This window comes from Gymnodraco acuticeps, unplaced genomic scaffold (genome assembly GCF_902827175.1).
Source record: "Gymnodraco acuticeps unplaced genomic scaffold, fGymAcu1.1, whole genome shotgun sequence".
Taxonomy (NCBI): Eukaryota; Metazoa; Chordata; class Actinopteri; order Perciformes; family Bathydraconidae; genus Gymnodraco; species Gymnodraco acuticeps.
In genome coordinates this window covers 305,596-325,202 of record NW_022990473.1, presented here as the reverse complement: position 1 = coordinate 325,202, position 19,607 = coordinate 305,596, and the positions used below count along the sequence as shown (strand labels likewise).

The following is a 19,607-nucleotide window of genomic DNA, read 5'->3' as shown; positions in this document are numbered from 1 at the left end:
TGATGTGAAGTCATGTGACCATGCTGTAGTTCCTTTATAGCCCAACATTAGCCACCTTTAGCTTAGCGGTGGTGACGTGAAGTCATGTGACCGTGCTTGTAGTTCCTTTATAGCCCAACATTAGCCTCCTTTAGCTTAGCGGTGGTGACGTGAAGTCATGTGACCGTGCTGTAGTTTCCTTTATTGCCCAACATTAGCCTCCTTTAGCTTAGCGGTGGTGACGTGAAGTCATGTGACCGTGCTGTAGTTCCTTTATGACCCAACATTAGCCACCTTTAGCTTAGCGGTGGTGACGTGAAGTCATGTGATCGGGCTGTAGTTCCTTTATTGCCCAACATTAGCCACCTTTAGCTTAGCGGTGGTGACGTGAAGTCATGTGACCGTGCTGTAGTTCCTTTATAACCCAACATTAGCCTCCTTTAGCTTAGCGGTGGTGACGTGAAGTCATGTGACCGTGCTGTAGTTCCTTTATAGCCCAACATTAGCCACCTTTAGCTTAGCGGTGGTGACGTGAAGTCATGTGACCGTGCTGTAGTTCCTTTATTGCCCAACATTAGCCTCCTTTAGCTTAGCGGTGGTGACGTGAAGTCATGTGACCGTGCTGTAGTTCCTTTATGACCCAACATTAGCCACCTTTAGCTTAGCGGTGGTGACGTGAAGTCATGTGACCGTGCTGTAGTTCCTTTATTGCCCAACATTAGCCACCTTTAGCTTAGCGGTGGTGACGTGAAGTCATGTGACCGTGCTGTAGTTCCTTTATAGCCCAACATTAGCCACCTTTAGCTTAGCGGTGGTGACGTGAAGTCATGTGACCGTGCTGTAGTTCCTTTATAGCCCAACATTAGCCTCCTTTAGCTTAGCGGTGGTGACGTGAAGTCATGTGACCGTGCTGTAGTTCCTTTATAGCCCAACATTAGCCACCTTTAGCTTAGCGGTGGTGACGTGAAGTCATGTGACCGTGCTGTAGTTCCTTTATAGCCCAACATTAGCCACCTTTAGCTTAGCGGTGGTGACGTGAAGTCATGTGACCGTGCTATAGTTCCTTTATAGCCCAACATTAGCCGCCTTTAGCTTAGCGGTGGTGACGTAAAGTCATGTGACCGTGCTGTAGTTCCTTTATAGCCCAACATTAGCCGCCTTTAGCTTAGCGGTGGTGACGTGAAGTCATGTGACCGTGCTGTAGTTCCTTTATAGCCCAACATTAGCCACCTTTAGCTTAGCGGTGGTGACGTGAAGTCATGTGACCGTGCTGTAGTTCCTTTATAGCCTAACATTAGCCTCCTTTAGCTTAGCGGTGGTGACGTGAAGTCATGTGACCGTGCTGTAGTTCCTTTATAGCCCAACATTAGCCACCTTTAGCTTAGCGGTGGTGACGTGAAGTCATGTGACCGTGCTGTAGTTCCTTTATAGCCTAACATTAGCCTCCTTTAGCTTAGCGGTGGTGACGTGAAGTCATGTGACCGTGCTGTAGTTCCTTTATAGCCCAACATTAGCCGCCTTTAGTTTAGCGGTGGTGACGTGAAGTCATGTGATCGGGCTGTAGTTCTTTTATAGCCCAACATTAGCTTTTTAATTCAGAAATCATAATGTGGAGATTAAACCTACCTAAAATGAAAAGTATAATACACTTTTGTTTGCCACTGATCAACAATATACTGAAACTCAAAAATGCAAAGGATTCTGGTTCTGGAACATGTTTATTTAAGTTAATAAATCACTGACTCTTGTTTGTCCACATAGAAGACAGCTGTTCTCAGCCTCTCCCTGAACACCAGCGCTCTTCAGCTCAGACATAAAACCCCTCATGATGGCGCTCTCTTTGAGGCTGCTGTTGCTCCTGGTTGTCAGGCAGTCCTGAGCTTCAGAGAAATATGCTGATGCTGCTCCTGACACCTGGATGTGTGCTTCTAGAAATACAGAAGAATAAAATGAGGGTCTACTTTAGTGGCACTGTGTAAATATATGTGTCTTTCATTTTTTTAAGACATACGAAAGTTATAAAACATAGTGAAGGAATCAAAATATTTGAAGAGGCCATACAGTAGTATGTTCCTTTTCAGGTGTATATCAGTATGTAGTGTCTCTACTTTAAAGAGTCCTCTCCTGCTGATGTTCAGGTGTATATCAGTGTGTAGTGTCTCTACTTTAAAGAGTCCTCTCCTGCTGATGTTCAGGTGTATATCAGTATGTAGTGTCTCTACTTTAAAGAGTCCTCTCCTGCTGATGTTTAGGTGTATATCAGTATGTAGTGTCTCTACTTTAAAGAGTCCTCTCCTGCTGATGTTCAGGTGTATATCAGTGTGTAGTGTCTCTACTTTAAAGAGTCCTCTCCTGCTGATGTTTAGGTGTATATCAGTATGTAGTGTCTCTACTTTAAATAGTCCTCTCCTGCTGATGTTCAGGTGTATATCAGTATGTAGTGTCTCTACTTTAAAGAGTCCTCTCCTGCTGATGTTCAGGTGTATATCAGTATGTAGTGTCTCTACTTTAAAGAGTCCTCTCCTGCTGATGTTCAGGTGTATATCAGTGTGTAGTGTCTCTACTTTAAAGAGTCCTCTCCTGCTGATGTTCATGTGTATAATCAGTATGTAGTGTCTCTACTTTAAAGAGTCCTCTCCTGCTGATGTTCAGGTGTATATCAGTATGTAGTGTCTCTACTTTAAAGAGTCCTCTCCTGCTGATGTTCAGGTGTATATCAGTATGTAGTGTCTATACTTTAAAGAGTCCTCTCCTGCTGATGTTCAGGTGTATATCAGTATGTAGTGTCTCTACTTTAAAGAGTCCTCTCCTGCTGATGTTCAGTGTATATCAGTATGTAGTGTCTCTACTTTAAAGAGTCCTCTCCTGCTGATGTTCAGGTGTATATCAGTATGTAGTTTCTCTACTTTAAAGAGTCCTCTCCTGCTGATGTTCAGGTGTATATCAGTATGTAGTGTCTCTACTTTAAAGAGTCCTCTCCTGCTGATGTTCAGGCTGTATATCAGTATGTAGTGTCTCTACTTTAAAGAGTTCCTCTCCTGCTGATGTTCAGGTGTATATCAGTATGTAGGTCTCTACTTTAAAGAGTCCTCTCCTGCTGATGTTCAGGTTGTATATCAGTATGTAGTGTCTCTACTTTAAAGAGTCCTCTCCTGCTGAATGTTCAGGTGTATATCAGTATGTAGTGTCTCTACTTTAAAGGAGTCCTCTCCTGCTGATGTTCAGGTGTATATCAGTATGTAGTGTCTCTACTTTAAAGAGTCCTCTCCTGCTGATGTTCAGGTGTAATCAGTATGTAGTGTCTCTACTTTAAAGAGTCCTCTCCTGCTGATGTTCAGGTGTATATCAGTATGTAGTGTCTTCTACTTTAAAGAGTTCCTCTCCTGCTGATGTTCAGGGTATATCAGTATGTATGTAGCTCTCTGCTACTTTAAAAGAGATCCTCTCCTGCTGATGTTCAGGTGTTATATCAGTATGTAGTGTCTCTACTTTAAAGATCCTCTCCTGCTGATGTTCAGGTTGTCTATCAGTATGTAGTGTCTCTACTTTAAAGAGTCCTCTCCTGCTGATGTTCAGGTGTATATCAGTATGTAGTGTCTCTACTTTAAAGAGTCCTCTCCTGCTGATGTTCAGGTTGTATATCAGTATGTAGTGTCTCTACTTTAAAGAGTCCTCTCCTGCTGATTGTTCAGGTGTATATCAGTATGTAGGTCTCTACTTTAAAGAGTCCTCTCCTGCTGATGTTCAGGTGTATATTCAGTATGTAGTGTCTCTACTTTAAAGAGTCCTCTCCTGCTGATGTTCAGGTGTATATCAGTATGTAGTGTCTCTCTACTTCAAAGAGTCCCTCTCCCTGCTGACTGTTCAGGTGTATATCAGTATGTAGTGTCTCTACTTAAAGAGTCCTCTCCTGCTGATGTTCAGGTGTATATCAGTATGTAGTGTATCTACTTTAAAGAGTCCTCTCCTGCTGATGTTCAGGTGTATATCAGTATGTCGTGTCTCTACTTTAAAGAGTCCTCTCCTGCTGATGTTCAGGTGTATATCAGTATGTAGTGTCTCTACTTTAAAGAGTCCTCTCCTGCTGATGTTCAGGTGTATATCAGTATGTAGTTGTCTCTACTTTAAAGAGTCCTCTCCTGCTGATGTTCAGGTGTATATCAGTATGTAGTGTCTCTACTTTAAAGAGTCCTCTCCTGCTGATGTTCAGGTGTATATCAGTATGTAGTGTCTCTACTTTAAAGAGTCCTCTCCTGCTGATGTTCAGGTGTATATCAGTATGTAGTGTCTCTACTTTAAAGAGTCCTCTCCTGCTGAAGTCCCTCTGGAGGGAACACAGGGACTTTAGCCTTTGCAGACCATGTACATGCACACAAACCGATATGACACACTACAGGAAAGGGGATAACCACAAAAAGCATTATGTGTTCCTGCTTTGAACTTAAACAAAAAGTTATAACAAGTAGTTGATAAAACACTTTCTTACTGTGGCACACGGCCAGTTTGTTTCCTCCAATGAACTGACTCTGCCATTTAAACCCAGTCTGCTCACTGCACTCTTCATACACCCGACTCCTCCTGAGGAAACTAAAATCGTAACCCTGTGAAAGAAAAATGACATTACAATACACATTTCTACTTACAACAGACATGTATTGTTGTATTCCACTTACATGGTTGCACATAGGCTTGCAGTAGCGCTTGTCGCTCACTGTGACGCACAGCAACCCTCCATCTTCTGGCACTTCAGCTTGAGTACAGTTCGTTGGCTCTGCACCCTGGCATTCTGTAAATCAATGATTATTTAATGAATATGAAATTGAACATTGAACCGGTTAGATTTAGTTTTTATTTTCATATCAGCCATTTAATTATCCCTTAGGCCTTTAGCGTGCCCAAGGAGCATGTTTTTATTCAGCCAATTTCAGACTTACAAGAGAAGCCACAGAGATGAATGTGATTAAAGAGTTCATTCCTACAATTCTGACTTTTTTTGCAAAATGCGAGAACAAAATAAAAAATGTAAATGTTGTTCAAATTCTCAATTTTTTTAAAACAGAAATTTATTTTCTCACCTTTTTTTTCTAAATCTCACGTTTTTCTAACACAAATCTCACTTTTGAGAAAAAAATCTGTATCCCAAAAATGTAAAACTCAGACTTGGATCAGCTTGTCTGTCTCGAAGCTGTTCTGTTCCGTTATATAAGTCAGATGTTAGGGCTGCTCAATTAATCGTATTTTAATCGCAATTACGATTATGGCTTGCAACGATTACGAAAACAACGTAATCGAATTAAAACGATTTTTTAAATTATTATTATTAATTTTTTGTTTTAGTTTTTCAGTTGAATTATACTTAAATGTCAGGGTATCAACTGTTAAAAACATACTGTGTTTCTCCAATAAATTGATGTTTTCAAAGTAAATGGAATTTAATAATCGTGATATCAATTATTGACCCAAATAATCGAGATTATGATTTTTGCCATAATCGAGCAGCCCTATCAGATATAGTATAGCATCTGACTTATTTTCCAAATGTAGACTTGAAAGACTTGAAAGCTGAATGAAAGGTTTTCCTATCACTACAATCATTTCTGATCCTAAATATGTTGCTACCTCTCAGCTGGAATTTGTACAGTTTGTCTGTCAGGTTCCTCAGGTTCAGCAGCAGGCCAGCTCTCTCCTCTGATCTCCAGGAAAGCAGCAGGCTGTCGTCACACTCTACCGCCTCCTGGTGGTGAGTAGAAGAACAACACATGCTTTATTACGGCCCGTCCACACAGCGGCGTGCGTTGACGCTTCCAACGCTTCTGCCCATTCACTTTGAATGGGGTGACGTCACTTTTAGCCGAACTGCATTTTGGGAAGCGACGTGGAGCGTTGCTCGCTTCAAAAGTTGAGCAATGTTCAACTTTTGACGGCCTCGACGGAGGGCGTCAGCCAATGAAATCCCGTTTATTGCAAATCTGCCAGTACAAGCGCTAGCCAATCAAACCGTTGTGTATGCTGGGAGAGACTACGCAGGTCATTTCCCTCATATTCCAAAAAAAGGGAGGAAAATTCATTATAGCGGAAGTGAATCACCCGGTGCTGTACGATCAGTCTCTGTTCATCTACAGGGATAACAAACCGGAAGGAGCGAGGGCATGGAGGGAGAGGTGGCAGAGACAGTGGGTGAATCTGGTAGGTTTTCGCCTGTTTGGGGATTTTATATCCAGTTTACTTCGTTTTAACATTGCTATTGCTTTGTATGTCGGGGGCGGGAGATTCATGTGATTGGTTGTTGGTCGCGTTGCTCGCAAAAAATCCCCAAGCTTCAGACACGCCCAGCTCCAAGCGTCAACGCACGCCGCTGTGTGGACGGGCCGTTACTCTGTTGTTATTATACAGTTATAGTGGACATTCACACATGCACAAGACTTATACACACAAGAATGCAATAACAGAAAGGTGGCTTAGCAAAGGAGCATTTTTCCACTTCCTGGATCACATCTGCAGCTATCAGTCCACTTTTCATTGTATTTCTTGGTGCATACGTGGACTTAAACCAGTGACCATGCAGTTCCCCCTACAGACTGAGATAATACCGGGACAGGATACTTGTTTTCTAAGGAAAATAATAATGTAAGAATATTTTTAAATATCTCACAAATAAAGGAATTCTGCAATAAAAGAAAGTAAAATTGTGACAATATAAGTGACAGATGAAGCACAGCAACAGTAACGGGTTAAAAAGTGACAAAACAAAAGAGAGACGGCACCACAGACAGTGTACGGTACGAAATGGAAAACTAATAATGATTTGTGCACTTTAACGCTTTTCTGACGGTAAAAACATCCACAGTTTACCTTGAGATTAGACGTCAGCCTATTGTATCCGCACTGTAAAGTCTCATCTTGAGCTGCACAGGAGGACAAGACTACACACACACACACACACACACACACACACACACACACACACACACACACACACACACACACACACACACACACACACACACACACACACACACACACACACACACACACACACACACATTTACATGTCTTGTTCTTCAGTATACATGTTCTCCTTTATGATCTACACCCGTGAGATTACCTGCTAGTGAGCAAATCCACATCAGAGCTCCCTGTAACGCCATGTTCGCTGAATTAGATTAGTTTTTTCTGACCCCGGAGTGAAGGCAGCGCGCTGACAGGTGGATTTATTGACTTTTATTGGGCGAAGTTTACAGAATTGGTCAATAATGTGACGTTCAGCCAAGATCAAAGTCCCTGGATGTCCCACATTTCACTAACCTCAAGTAAACACATAATGAAAACAAGGTGTTCTCGCTTGTATTAAGTCAAACTAATCTGCCAATAGAGCAAGTGAACATCTGCTTGGTAAGATTTCCTGAAATAGGATGGGATATTTATTTTAATCAGATCTTGTAATTAGCTGGGAAAACTACTTTTGAACTATATATATAGACATTTTTATTGATTGGGATAAACCCCTTGAGATGCACCATCTCGTTTTCAAGGGGGTCCCGACAATAGCAACAACTATACATAAACAAAAAGACAAAATGCAAAACATGACACACAAGACAAACCACATACAGTCTGTGAAGTAAAATTCAAGCAATGCATACAATCATTACAATTTGAGACAGTCGAGCAAATCAGTTTCATCAATATCAGTTTCATCAATATCAGTTAATAACAAGTGCAGACCGGTTGAAAGTGAGATGGTAATGCATGTTGAAATAAACCCAATGATGACAGAGATCTAATGGCAGCAGGTCAAGTATTCCAGTCAGTTGGGGCTTTGACCAGAATCAGGAAATGTTGTGTTAGAAAGTTAGCCACAAATGCTCAAAAGTGTTCTGCTTTGTGATTTGTGATAACAATTTAAAATAAAACGCTTCATCTGAGAAGTAAGGTGTCTTAAAAACAAGACCCTATATCTCCCTGCCTCGTTCCTTCTTAAGTTAGCAGGTCTTATATCAAGTGTAAAGACACACTCTGACTAGAAATGAGACGACTATACTTGGCAAGATTCAAAGTTTTTGTCGTGATCTGATGCAACTCAGACTTTAGATACAGAGGTGGGTGTCCTTAGTTTTCCATGTTATGTATACTGGATGTTTTAAGCAACGAGCAGACAAACATACCCTGATTTATTTTAATAATACCATTCGTCCGGCAGTGTATAAATAAATATCCCATCCTATTTCAGGAAATCTTACCAAGCAGATGTTCACTTGCTCTATTGGCAGATTAGTTTGACTTAATACAAGCGAGAACACCTTGTTTTCATTTGTTTACTTGAGGTTAGTGAAATGTGGGACATCCAGGGACTTTGATCTTGGCTGAACGTCACATTATTGACCAATTCTGTAAACGTTGCTCCATAAAAGTCAATAAATCCACCTGTCAGCGCGCTGCCTTCACTTCGGGGTCAGAAAAAACTAATCTAATTCAGCGAACATGGCGTTACAGGGAGCTCTGATGTGGATTTGCTCACTAGGGGCTTGGACTGTGAGCCGTAGGGTCGCCGGTTCAAGTCCCCGAACAGACCTAACATATGGAGTGTGGACTGCTACCTGGAGAGGTCCCAGTTCACCTCCTGCCCTGCCATGGTGCCCTTGAGCAAGGCATCGGACATCCCCCTTCCCCCCCACTCCCATTGCTCCCCGGGCGCTGTACACTAGCTGCCCACCAGCGTTTCCGCCAGGGGGGCGTCTTGCCGTCATTTGACACCCTTATTCAGCTCGGGACGCGCCGAGCCGAGGGCGTCCACAAATATTAATAATTCGAGAGATCGAGAGTTTTTATCGCTTGAAATGACGAAAAGGAAAAAGGACATCCCTCTGTTGGAGGAGCAAAGGAGTCTGGTGGGATTCTTTTCGGAGTATTGAAGATCGTTTCCCCGACATCGAAGGTGCCTGCGACAGGACAACACGGAACCTGCACGATTTGGACGCGATGAGCGGGGGGGGGGGGTTTAGTGGAGCATGCGCGTGAGCTGCGAGCACCAGAGCCTCGCAGCGGCGAAACTGAGGCTCCGTGGTAAACTGTGGTAACATGAAGAGCCGCTTGGGAGCCGAAACAGACGGCGCTTTAAGAGAGCCGAGCCAAATGATCAACTCACTAACGTAAAAAGACGGTATCTAAGGGACGGCTCAAGTCAAAATTCAAGCACCCCCCCAGCTCTCGGGGTGGACGCCCTCTCAGCCCTGGTCTGGCGGAAACACTGCTGCCCACTGCTCCTACTAGACTCCTGGCACTAGGATGGGTTAGATGCATGTGAGACCATTAAAGAGGGGTTGATTCTATTCCATTGCTTTGTGGTATGTCCAGTGGCGTTTTTATATGTACAAAAGTGGTGGGGCACAAAAAACTTAGATGTCTATATATAAGCTTCTGCAGTGAGGTTCATGGCTGGTGAGGCTCTGACTCTTCAGGTTTACAAATATTATATTTTGACCTAAATCAAAATATAATATTATTTTCAAAAGCTTTTTTTGTCTGATGCTTCAATTAATTTTAAACAGACAGTTCAACAAAAGGATACCCAAAAAATGTAATTGTATCATTTAAATATTGAATTGTTCTCTCTTAGTAAGATCCCATTTTCATCGCGGTGGTAAAATTGCAGTCTTACCTTGACATGAAGATGAAGTCCATTTGCCTATCCTTCTGGACAAAAATCTCTATTACTTTTTTGTAAAAGTCCTCCTTATGTTCTTGTAGTTTCAAAAGTCTATCATAAATCTGATCTAATCAATAGATTTATGATTCGAAAATTATAAAAGTAGGGTAGACATGTGGATATTATCCGGCTGAACAAAACGTGCATTTATCTAACAGGTTTGTTTCCCACAGATCTTATTTGGAGCTATTTTCTAAAATCCTATGGAGAAATATCATTGCTTTTTTGTGGAGGGAAGCCATGCGCAGTTTATTTCCGGGTTGTAGGACGCCTCACTGCAGCTCTCTCTCCTCCTCTTCACACACCACACTTTTCGCGGCACACGTACTTACAGCCAATCAGCTCTGAATTATGTGAGATGACGTATGGTGGGGATGGCAGCTCTATGCCCCTATGGTCATTATTTTTTTGCCACACACATTAAATAGGACAATACTCTGAGCATGCGCAGTGTAGTTTTTACAGTCACCATTGACTTAAACAGGGAGAGGGAGGGGCAGGATCGGGTTTTGTCCCACATGGCTCTAAACAGCTCAATAGGCACACACTGTAGACACTAATTAGAAGAACACAGACTAAAACAGCAATGTACAGACGAATCAGATGATTAACCATGATCTTAAAATATATTTAATATATTTTTTAATTTATTTTTTGCATTTTTTTGTAATCATTATTTTTAATACTTTCTGCTGACACTAGGTGGGGCTGTGCCCCACCTGCCCCTAATGACCAGTCGCCACTGGGTATGTCCCTTGTTTGTGCAGAGGGGGGAGCTGCTAGTACACTGTAGTAATAAAGCTTTATTATATTCATCCTCACACAGGATTAGCAGGGTTACTATACAAATGTAACAATTACTAGTTACCTGTAACAATAGGTAATCAGTAACCTTATCTGAGTCCCAACAAGTAATACAGCCTGATTCTGGATTTGGAAGACCTCAATATCAAATGCAATGCTAGAGAAGAGGGATATCAGTGAGATGTGTTTTTACTGAAGACGACAGAACAATGTGACCTTAGAAAAGAAAGATATTTAGGATCAGAAATGATTTTATTGATTTGGAAACCTGCCTTTAATGAAGCAGATTCAGCCTACACACCAACAGTGAAACACACGAGCACAGGCTACATTACATTACATCTGAGTGTACAGGAAATGCTTCGTTTGAGTTTCATACACACAGTGAAGCTCACACACACTGATGACATAGGGTCACCTGCTGAATTAAAAACAGAACAAATGAAGCAAAGAAAGTGGAAACCATGAAGCAGAAGATCCACACTGAAAGTATTAGAGAACAGAACAGCTGACAGAGAAGAGAGAACATCTGATCCTTTAACAACAAACACTATCTGCTCTTTTTACTTTTTACTAACACTGTAATCCTGATTGTAATCCAACAGTTTTAGAAATGCACTTTTTTTTTTTAAGCACTTTTCAACACAAGGCAATTCAAAGTGCTTTACAAAAAATGAAAGACATTAAGAAAAAGGCATTTAAAATCAGATCAGAGCTCCATCAGTAATCTGATTACGTTGTTTCTTGCATCCTGAGGATGTAATCCATTGTATAGGGCAGGGTTTCCGTTAGCCGGTAATTACCGGTTTTTAGCTGGTACAATTTATTAAAAACCGGTAAATTCAAAACCTGTCGGTCAAAATGTCTGGTAATAATTAGGGAGGCTCCGATAGATCGGCCACCGGTCATTATCGGCCGATATTCACTCTTAATAGTTTGATCGGTGCTCTCTATAAAGAACGATCAGGAGAGCTGGATCTGATCGATATGGACATAAACGCGAGTGAAGTATAACCGGACACGCGAGAGAGATCAGATCAGCTGCTGAGTCTGACCGAGACACGCAGCTCTGCATAATCACCTGAAGCCCCGCCCTCTGTTTAGCGAGCTGCAGGAGCTGCATGAGAAACTGACGGGCTGTCAGGAGAGAGAGGGAGGGAGAGGGGAAAAGAGAGCATCCGTTTCTCCCGTGTTATTATTCAAAGTTAATGTAAACTTTTGAATAATGTACTTCATCTACTACAAGTAGTTTGTTTGAATGTAATAATTATGTTGTTTGTTGTTTGTGGAATCATTTATTGAAAAATGGATCTGAATTTTTCGATCCGTTACGATTATAGACTGAAGCAATATAAAAATGAGCCCATTAACTGAGTTTTAAACTGAAGCATATCTGCTCATAGTCCGGTAATTACCTGCTAACGGAAACTCTGCTACACAACTCTTATTATTATTATTGAAATATGACCGGTCAGTTTCAAATTTGTCCGGTAAAATAAATTCTGCCCGGACATTTGACCGGCGAGAAAAAATCCTAGCGGAAACCCTGGTATAGGGTGCTACTTATTCATAGTTGTAAACCAATCGTGGATCCAAACGTCAGTATGAAAGCCACACACACGTACACACACGCACACACACGCATGCACACACACACACAGTTTGTCTGCTTCATATTTTCTAAGACTGGTTCATTGTCCAGTAAGAAGGACACACACAGAGAGACACACACAGAGACACACACACACACACACACACACACAACACACACACACACACACACACACACACACACACACACACACAACACACACACACACACACACACACACAGAGAGACACACACACACACACACACACACACACACACACACACACACACACACACAGAGAGACACACACACAGAGACACACACACACACACACACCACACACACACACACACACACACACACACACACACACACACACACACACACACACACACACACACACACACACACACACACACACACACACACAGTTTGTCTGCTTCATATTTTCTAAGACTGGTTCATTGTCCAGTAAGAAGGACACACACACAGAGACACACACAGAGACACACACACACACACACACACACACACACACACACACACACACACACACACACACACCACACACACACAGAGAGAGAGACAGATACACACACACACACAGATACACACACACACACACACAGACCCTGGCTGAGTGTCAGTTAGTAAGTTGTGCCGTGAAGGATGACTGTGTAAATAATTCACTGTGGATGTTATTCATTATGGATGTCTGACGATCGGCAGCAAATGAATGATTGAAACTTGGAGTGTTTGAGCTCGTTAACGGGAGGATTGCCTTTTATATTTGATTTGAAGAACAAAGATTAGCCCTCCAAATGGACCTTGAAAGACGTCATTATCGTGCCAGCATGTCTTCTCACATGCTTCACTCCCTTTGTCTGGATTTCTCTTGTGATCAAAGAAATAATAGAAAGTTGACTTTAATGTGTAAATGATGTTTTTATCCTCAGATCCACACAGAACTATTTTTACGAACGATTTGGTGGAATCCGTGCTGTTTCCTTCGCCTTTTGAAAGCAGTGTGAATCCACCAGGTTATTCTTTAAAGCAGGGGTTCTCAACTGGTCAGGCCTCGGGACCCACTTTTTACTTGGTCAATACATCGCGACCCAACATTTTGAAGGACTCAAATCTATTCAACAAAAAAACATTCTGTAATATATATATATACGCTTTTCAGCATACAATATTAATGAAAGTGAAGTACAGTGCATATCTCCCTTATATCTCTTCACAGAACTAAAGTATGCTTTTAAAAAGGTTTAATGAGATGATGGAATCAAAGCTGAACTATATAAAAAGGCATGCATGCTGAAAACCCAACCCCAGCAGGGGGTCTGGGGGGATTCTCCCCCAGGAGATTTATAGAAATACAAATAACATAAACTATGCATTCTGGTACTCTGAGAAGAAAATAAATAAATCTATTACTACCCGACATATTAATAATGTGTGATGCCATTGTTTGTTTTTCACTTTGTTCTGACATCTTGCTGCGAGAAGAGCAAAGAGGAGAGAGTGTGTGTGACTTACTTTAAATTGTGGGTAAGGGTAGATAGCCCCCATTGTTAGAAAATCGGGCCTTCAAAATAAAAGTTTGACTTTTCCCCCCAAAAAAAATTCCAAATTTTTTGTTTTCTTCACTCACACATCCGCGACCCACTCGAAACGGGTCCGCGACCCACGTTTGGGTCGCGACCCACCAGTTGAGAACCACTGCTTTAAATCCTTTTGATGCACTTCGTCATGATGAGAAAGCCTTTGACTTCAGAGTACTCAGATGTATCAGCGAGTGTTTGATAATGTTTCCAGTGGTTTTACCTTCACCGTGAACACGACTCTCTGCACGTTCTCGTCCTCACTTCGTCCCTCTGTGATCTCTCACTGTACATTTTTGCCAGCACTTCAAAAGAAGGCGGGTTTTTACTGATCTTACACCGCCGTGGCTAAAGGGGAGCTCTCCGGGTTTTACACATCAAAGTGCGTCGAGGAGTTCAAGTGCGTGTGTGAGAGTCTGATAAAGCTTTGTGTGGCTCCAGAGGGACTCGTGCGAAGTCTGATAAACGCCAAGTCACTTGAGATGTAATCCAGGATTTAAGAAGTAAAAATAAATGATTTTGATACAGTTTCTCCGACCCATGTCCTTGTGAGGATTTCTTTGAATTGATTTGATTTATTTTGAATGTGTTAAACAATAATACAAACACATAATAATTCTAATGACATTTAACATGAGAATTATTGTACAATACAAAATTAAGCAAGTGTCAAATTGATAAACAAAAATATTACTGATTCTAAATGATATACAAACAAATGATCCCTTCTGAGGATGACATAAGATACGATAAGAAGTACTTTATTGATCCCAAGTTGGGACATGTTTGTGTTGCAGCAGCATAAAAAGACATGGCATAATACAATACAAGAAATAAACAATCCAAAATCTCAATAGCAATAAAATAGCATTAAAAAAAGTAATGTTGAATTACAAATGTACAGTGACAACAGGATATTATATATACATAAGTATGTGAGGGATGGAATATTAAATATTAGATTGGATATACATGTAAAGTGTGATTTAGTGTCAAGTTATCCAAGATAAGAGCAAAATATAATAAACTAATATAACATTAATAAAGCAGGCAACACTTCTATGTAAAGATATTGTGAAGTGCTTTTCTTTGGTGCTTTGTTATGGTAGCCAGTACAGCTGAACGTGCATGTTGATGTATCCCAATAGATAGTCTCAACGTTGCTAAGGTTCAAATACATTTAAAAAATAACTTGGACAATGTGCCGACCAGTCTGGAAGCCATCGATGGAAACCCAGTTGTTAAATATATCCTGGTGCTGCCATGTTTCCATAAAGCAACATTTTCCAAAATTACTACCCTTTTTTCAACCCTCCCCAAAATCAGTGTTAACCGTAAATAAGCCTAAATGTTCTCCTTTTACTTTGTAATTGTCATCTATGGTTATTTGCAATCAACCTCATTATTCAAAAGAGCTTTTGATGGAAAGTTAAACACTCTTATATCAACTTGATATTCCTGTTCTTATTTAATCCACGTTTAACACAATGACATGATGATAACGCAGTGGCGAACCGTGTCTATCACAACTGGACCTTCTGTAGACACACACACCCCCGCCTCAACAGAGATACGATTCTCATTTATTCATTTTATATACATTTTATTTATATAATTAAATCGATTTGTTTTTTGTTTTATCTGAGTGTTCCAGGGTATTCTCTGAATACCTTGAAGGCCCTGACGGTTCGCCACTGTGATAACGTTCAAGAGAAAGCTTGAACCCATCTTTAAGTTGCGGACTTTTGGTGACAGAGCCTTCAGTGTGGCATCCCCCACCCTCTGGAACTCTCTCCCCCCCCGAAATCCGCAGCGCCCCAACCCTGGACATTTTCAAAAAAGCCCTCAAAACGCACCTTTTTACCAAGGCTTTCGCCACTGCATAGTTAGTTTAATAGGTTTATTTTTCCGCTACTTCCCCCCCCCCCCCCCCTTAACCTGTCTGCCCTTTTTCCCCTACTACCCCCCCCCTACCCGACTTGTAAAGCGACCTTGGGTTTCCTGAAAGGCGCTATAAAAATATTATATATTATTATTATAAGTGACTCAATGTAAATTCATTAACGTCAGCCTTTAGCTGTTATCGGCTTGACGTTACTAGCTTTCCTCCTGTTGATTTCATCATGGGTTTGTTTTTCATAAAGTTGCATTTATCGGGGTTCTTACGGTCATTGAAAACCTGGAAAAGTCATGGAAATTCAAAATGCTAATTCCAGGCCCTGGAAAAGTTACGGAAAACAATAATTTTCCCAAAGTTTTGGAAAAGTCGTGGAAATGTAACTAAAGTTGCATCAAATATAATGAATATTTTATCTAATCGCCGAAATAGTGATACTATAATGATAATAGATACTGTATCGTATAGTAATGAAACGTAAAATGGCATTTAACTGACGAGGTGTTTTGCTGGTGAGAGATGTGAGTTGCTTTAGCGTGTAGAAGCTAGTAAGCCTATTTGATTTGTTTTAGAGGCACAACATGTTTCAGACCTTATTTTCCTGTTCAACGTTAAAATAAACCATTTTCAGTGGAACCGCTGAGAAAGAGTAATTTGTTTGGTCATGGAAAATAAGGTAAAGGTCCTGGAGAAGTCATGGAAAAGTGTATGAACCCTGATTTATATGTATGTAGTACCAAATGTAGCGTTTGCATTGGCCCTTTCTCGCCTTTCAAACTGCACCTTAATGCTCACCACCACTGCAGGCCACACCATTATTAGCTCAGCAGCACATGGGCTACATTAAGGCAGCAAAATGTGCATGTTCACACATACAGACAATTTATTCCAAAACAACACAGGTTTATTGGATTTGGCACTTCAATCAGTCGGACAAGGTCACACCAGGAAGGGAACTAACGTTTGTTTATTGAGGCAACAATGATAAGCTTTATTTTGACATATCCAGATACAAAATCTCCTGATTCTGTATCTGGATGACATGCAGATTTTATTTCTGTATTATTCAAAAATAGCCCGTTCACTGCATCCTCACGCCTCTCTCCCCTTTTCCTTTCTGTAAAATGGTTTTAAAACTGTGTGTGATGCTCAGAGCCTGAGCTTTAAAATAATAATAATAATGGGTTCCATTTATAAAGCACTTCATATTTGATTTCAAATCCCGAAGTGCTACAAGTAGTGAGCATGAACAGTATAAATAAACATTACACAACACGGTAGAATTAATAAAAAGCAATACATAAATAACTAAAAGGGTGATAAAAAGGTCTAGGCAAAGGCTCTTTTGAAGAGATGGGTTATGAGCAATGCTACGGTTCCCTGGAGAAGACCATATATATACAAAGACCTCCGAGGTCACACATAGACATACACAGGACTCCTATACACCTTTATACCTGCACACACACACTCAGTGCACATCAATACAGAGCCACACACACACACACACACACACACACACACACACACACACAGAAGCCCTTTGTGGCTGTGTGGCATAACAGTAATGATGAATGGGGTGTTTGATAGCAACACGCTCTCCTCTCTATCTAACCTTTCTCAAATACTCGTGACATTCTCCCCACGGCGCTCCTTGTCCACCTCCCTTCGAGGCATTGTGCTGAATTATCCACCCATGGAAAACTGCTACTCTGTTGTCAAATGATTCACATGGATGAGCTTTAGAAAGCCGAGCAGCCTGAGCTAATTGGTATTCAATTCGAGCTACCTGTTTCAAAGACTGTTCCTTGTTTGGGAGCATCACGATGCCTCCAGGGAAAGTTTGAACGCAATTGCGGCTGATGAATAGCTAATAACATCTATTAGCTCATTTTAATTACCTCCTCGCCTTCATCACGAGGCAGATTTATAACACGGAGGCAGATCCTTTTAAAAGGCGCGGCACACAGAAGACATTTTGTTAGATTATTGTGCATCGGAAGGAAGGGTTTAACTCAACACGAATATTCATCACAGAGCTTGTAAAGAGACAAGAAAACTGATCGTGTCGGTGGAGGATTGAGTTCTGCGTCTAAACAAAAATCAAAGTGAAGAAGAGGAAGAGACAAGCGAGGAAGAGACGAGCGAGGAAGAGACGAGCGAGGAAGAGACGAGCGAGGAAGAGACGAGCGAGGAACAGGGCGGTTGAAAGTGGGCCCGATAACTCCCGCTGAGCCGAATCAAACATTCGACGCCCAGCAGGAGGCTCCAAAAAGAATCTTTCTTCTCCCGTCTCCACTAACCTCCTACACTACTTAGCAAACTGTCAGAGTGACAGACAGACTGCTGCTGGGAACTGAAGTGACACGATAATTCCAAATCTGTATTGTTTCGCAAAGACACATGATCTTACAGGCAAAGTGGAGACAGAGAGACTATTTTTAATTAAATATACGGTGGCCCACAGGGGACAACGCGCTACAAAGGACAACAATACCATACATCCATGAGGAGGAACGTTCAGCACTTAAAAAAATTATGATGACATAAAAACACAAATTGGCCAAAACACATGAAAATGAAGAAAAATCTTCACCAACTTGACGAAAAAAAGTATTTACTAAAGTAAGCTCAAAACACAAAAGAAACCAGGCTGTGCGTCACTCTTTAGTGTCCCCTAGTCTCCCAGCTGTGTGCGTCACTCTTTAGTGTCCCCTGGTCTCCCAGCTGTGTGCGTCACTCGTTAGTGTCCCCTGGTCTCCCAGCTGTGTGCGTCACTCTTTAGTGTCCCCTGGTCTCCCAGCTGTGTGCGTCACTCTTTAGTGTCCCCTGGTCTCCCAGCTGTGTGCGTCACTCTTTAGTGTCCCCTAGTCTCCCAGCTGTGTGCGTCACTCGTTAGTGTCCCCTAGTCTCCCAGCTGTGTGCGTCACTCTTTAGTGTCCCCTGGTCTCCCAGCTGTGTGCGTCACTCTTTAGTGTCCCCTGGTCTCCCAGCTGTGTGCGTCACTCTTTAGTGTCCCCTGGTCTCCCAGCTGTGTGCGTCACTCTTTAGTGTCCCCTAGTCTCCCAGCTGTGTGCGTCACTCTTTAGTGTCCCCTGGTCTCCCAGCTGTGTGCGTCACTTATTAGTGTCCCCTGGTCTCCCAGCTGTATGCGTCACTCTTTAGTGTCCCCTGGTCTCCCAGCTGTGTGCCTCACTCTTTAGTGTCCCCTAGTCTCCCAGCTGTGTGCGTCACTCTTTAGTGTCCCCTGGTCTCCCAGCTGTGTGCGTCACTCTTTAGTGTCCCCTTCGCTCCAAGCTGTGTGCGTCACTCTTTAGTGTCCCCTGGTCTCCCAGCTGTGTGCGTCACTTTTTAGTGTCCCCTGGTCTCCCAGCTGTGTGCGTCAGTTTTAGTGTCCCCTTGTCTCCCAGCTGTGTGCGTCAGTTTTTAGTGTCCCCTTGTCTCCCAGCTTTGTGCGTCACTCTTTAGTGTCCCCTAGTCTCCCAGCTGTGTGCCTCACTCTTTAGTGTCCCCTGGTCTCCCAGCTGTGTGTGTCACTCTTTAGTGTCCCCTGGTCTCCCAACTGTGTGCGTCACTCTTTTGTGTCCCCTGGTCTCCCAGCTGTGTGCGTCACTCTTTTGTGTCCCCTGGTCTCCCAGCTGTGTGTGTCACTCTTTAGTGTCCCCTGGTCTCCCAGCTGTGTGCGTCACTCTTTTGTGTCCCCTGGTCTCCCAGCTGTGTGCGTCACTCTTTTGTGTCCCCTGGTCTCCCAGCTGTGTGCGTCACTCTTTTGTGTCCCCTGGTCTCCCAGCTGTGTGCGTCACTCTTTAGTGTCCCCTGGTCTCCCAGCTGTGTGCCTCACTCTTTAGTGTCCCCTGGTCTCCCAGCTGTGTGCGTCACTCTTTTGTGTCCCCTGGTCTCCCAGCTGTGTGCGTCACTCTTTAGTGTCCCCTGGTCTCCCAGCTGTGTGCCTCACTCTTTAGTGTCCCCTGGTCTCCCAGCTGTGTGCGTCACTCTTTTGTGTCCCCTGGTCTCCCAGCTGTGTG

The 19,607-nt window shown here is 42.3% G+C and overlaps 1 protein-coding gene across 1 annotated transcript; it reads right to left on the bottom strand.

Moving 5' to 3' along the window:
- Positions 1 to 1,678: 1,678 nt before the first annotated feature.
- On the bottom strand, positions 1,679 to 7,209 carry si:ch1073-126c3.2 (uncharacterized protein LOC555816 homolog). The gene is made up of 6 exons (XM_034226207.1): positions 7,085 to 7,209; positions 6,832 to 6,902; positions 5,599 to 5,713; positions 4,653 to 4,765; positions 4,466 to 4,580; positions 1,679 to 1,907 (listed from the first exon to the last, which is right to left on the bottom strand). Exons 1-6 carry the CDS (start codon positions 7,125 to 7,127, stop codon positions 1,702 to 1,704), a joined length of 663 nt encoding a protein of 220 aa, XP_034082098.1. The 5' UTR covers positions 7,128 to 7,209; the 3' UTR covers positions 1,679 to 1,701.
- Positions 7,210 to 19,607: the final 12,398 nt, after the last annotated feature.

Coding starts and splice junctions, on each gene's coding strand:
- si:ch1073-126c3.2 (XM_034226207.1), bottom strand. CDS start 7,127: ATGGCGTTACAGGGAGCTCTGATGTGGATTTGCTCACTAGCAG. Junction 6,903..7,084: donor GTGGATTTGCTCACTAGCAG/GTAATCTCACGG, acceptor GTGTGTGTGTAG/TCTTGTCCTCCTGTGCAGCT. Junction 5,714..6,831: donor GGCTGACGTCTAATCTCAAG/GTAAACTGTGGA, acceptor ACTCACCACCAG/GAGGCGGTAGAGTGTGACGA.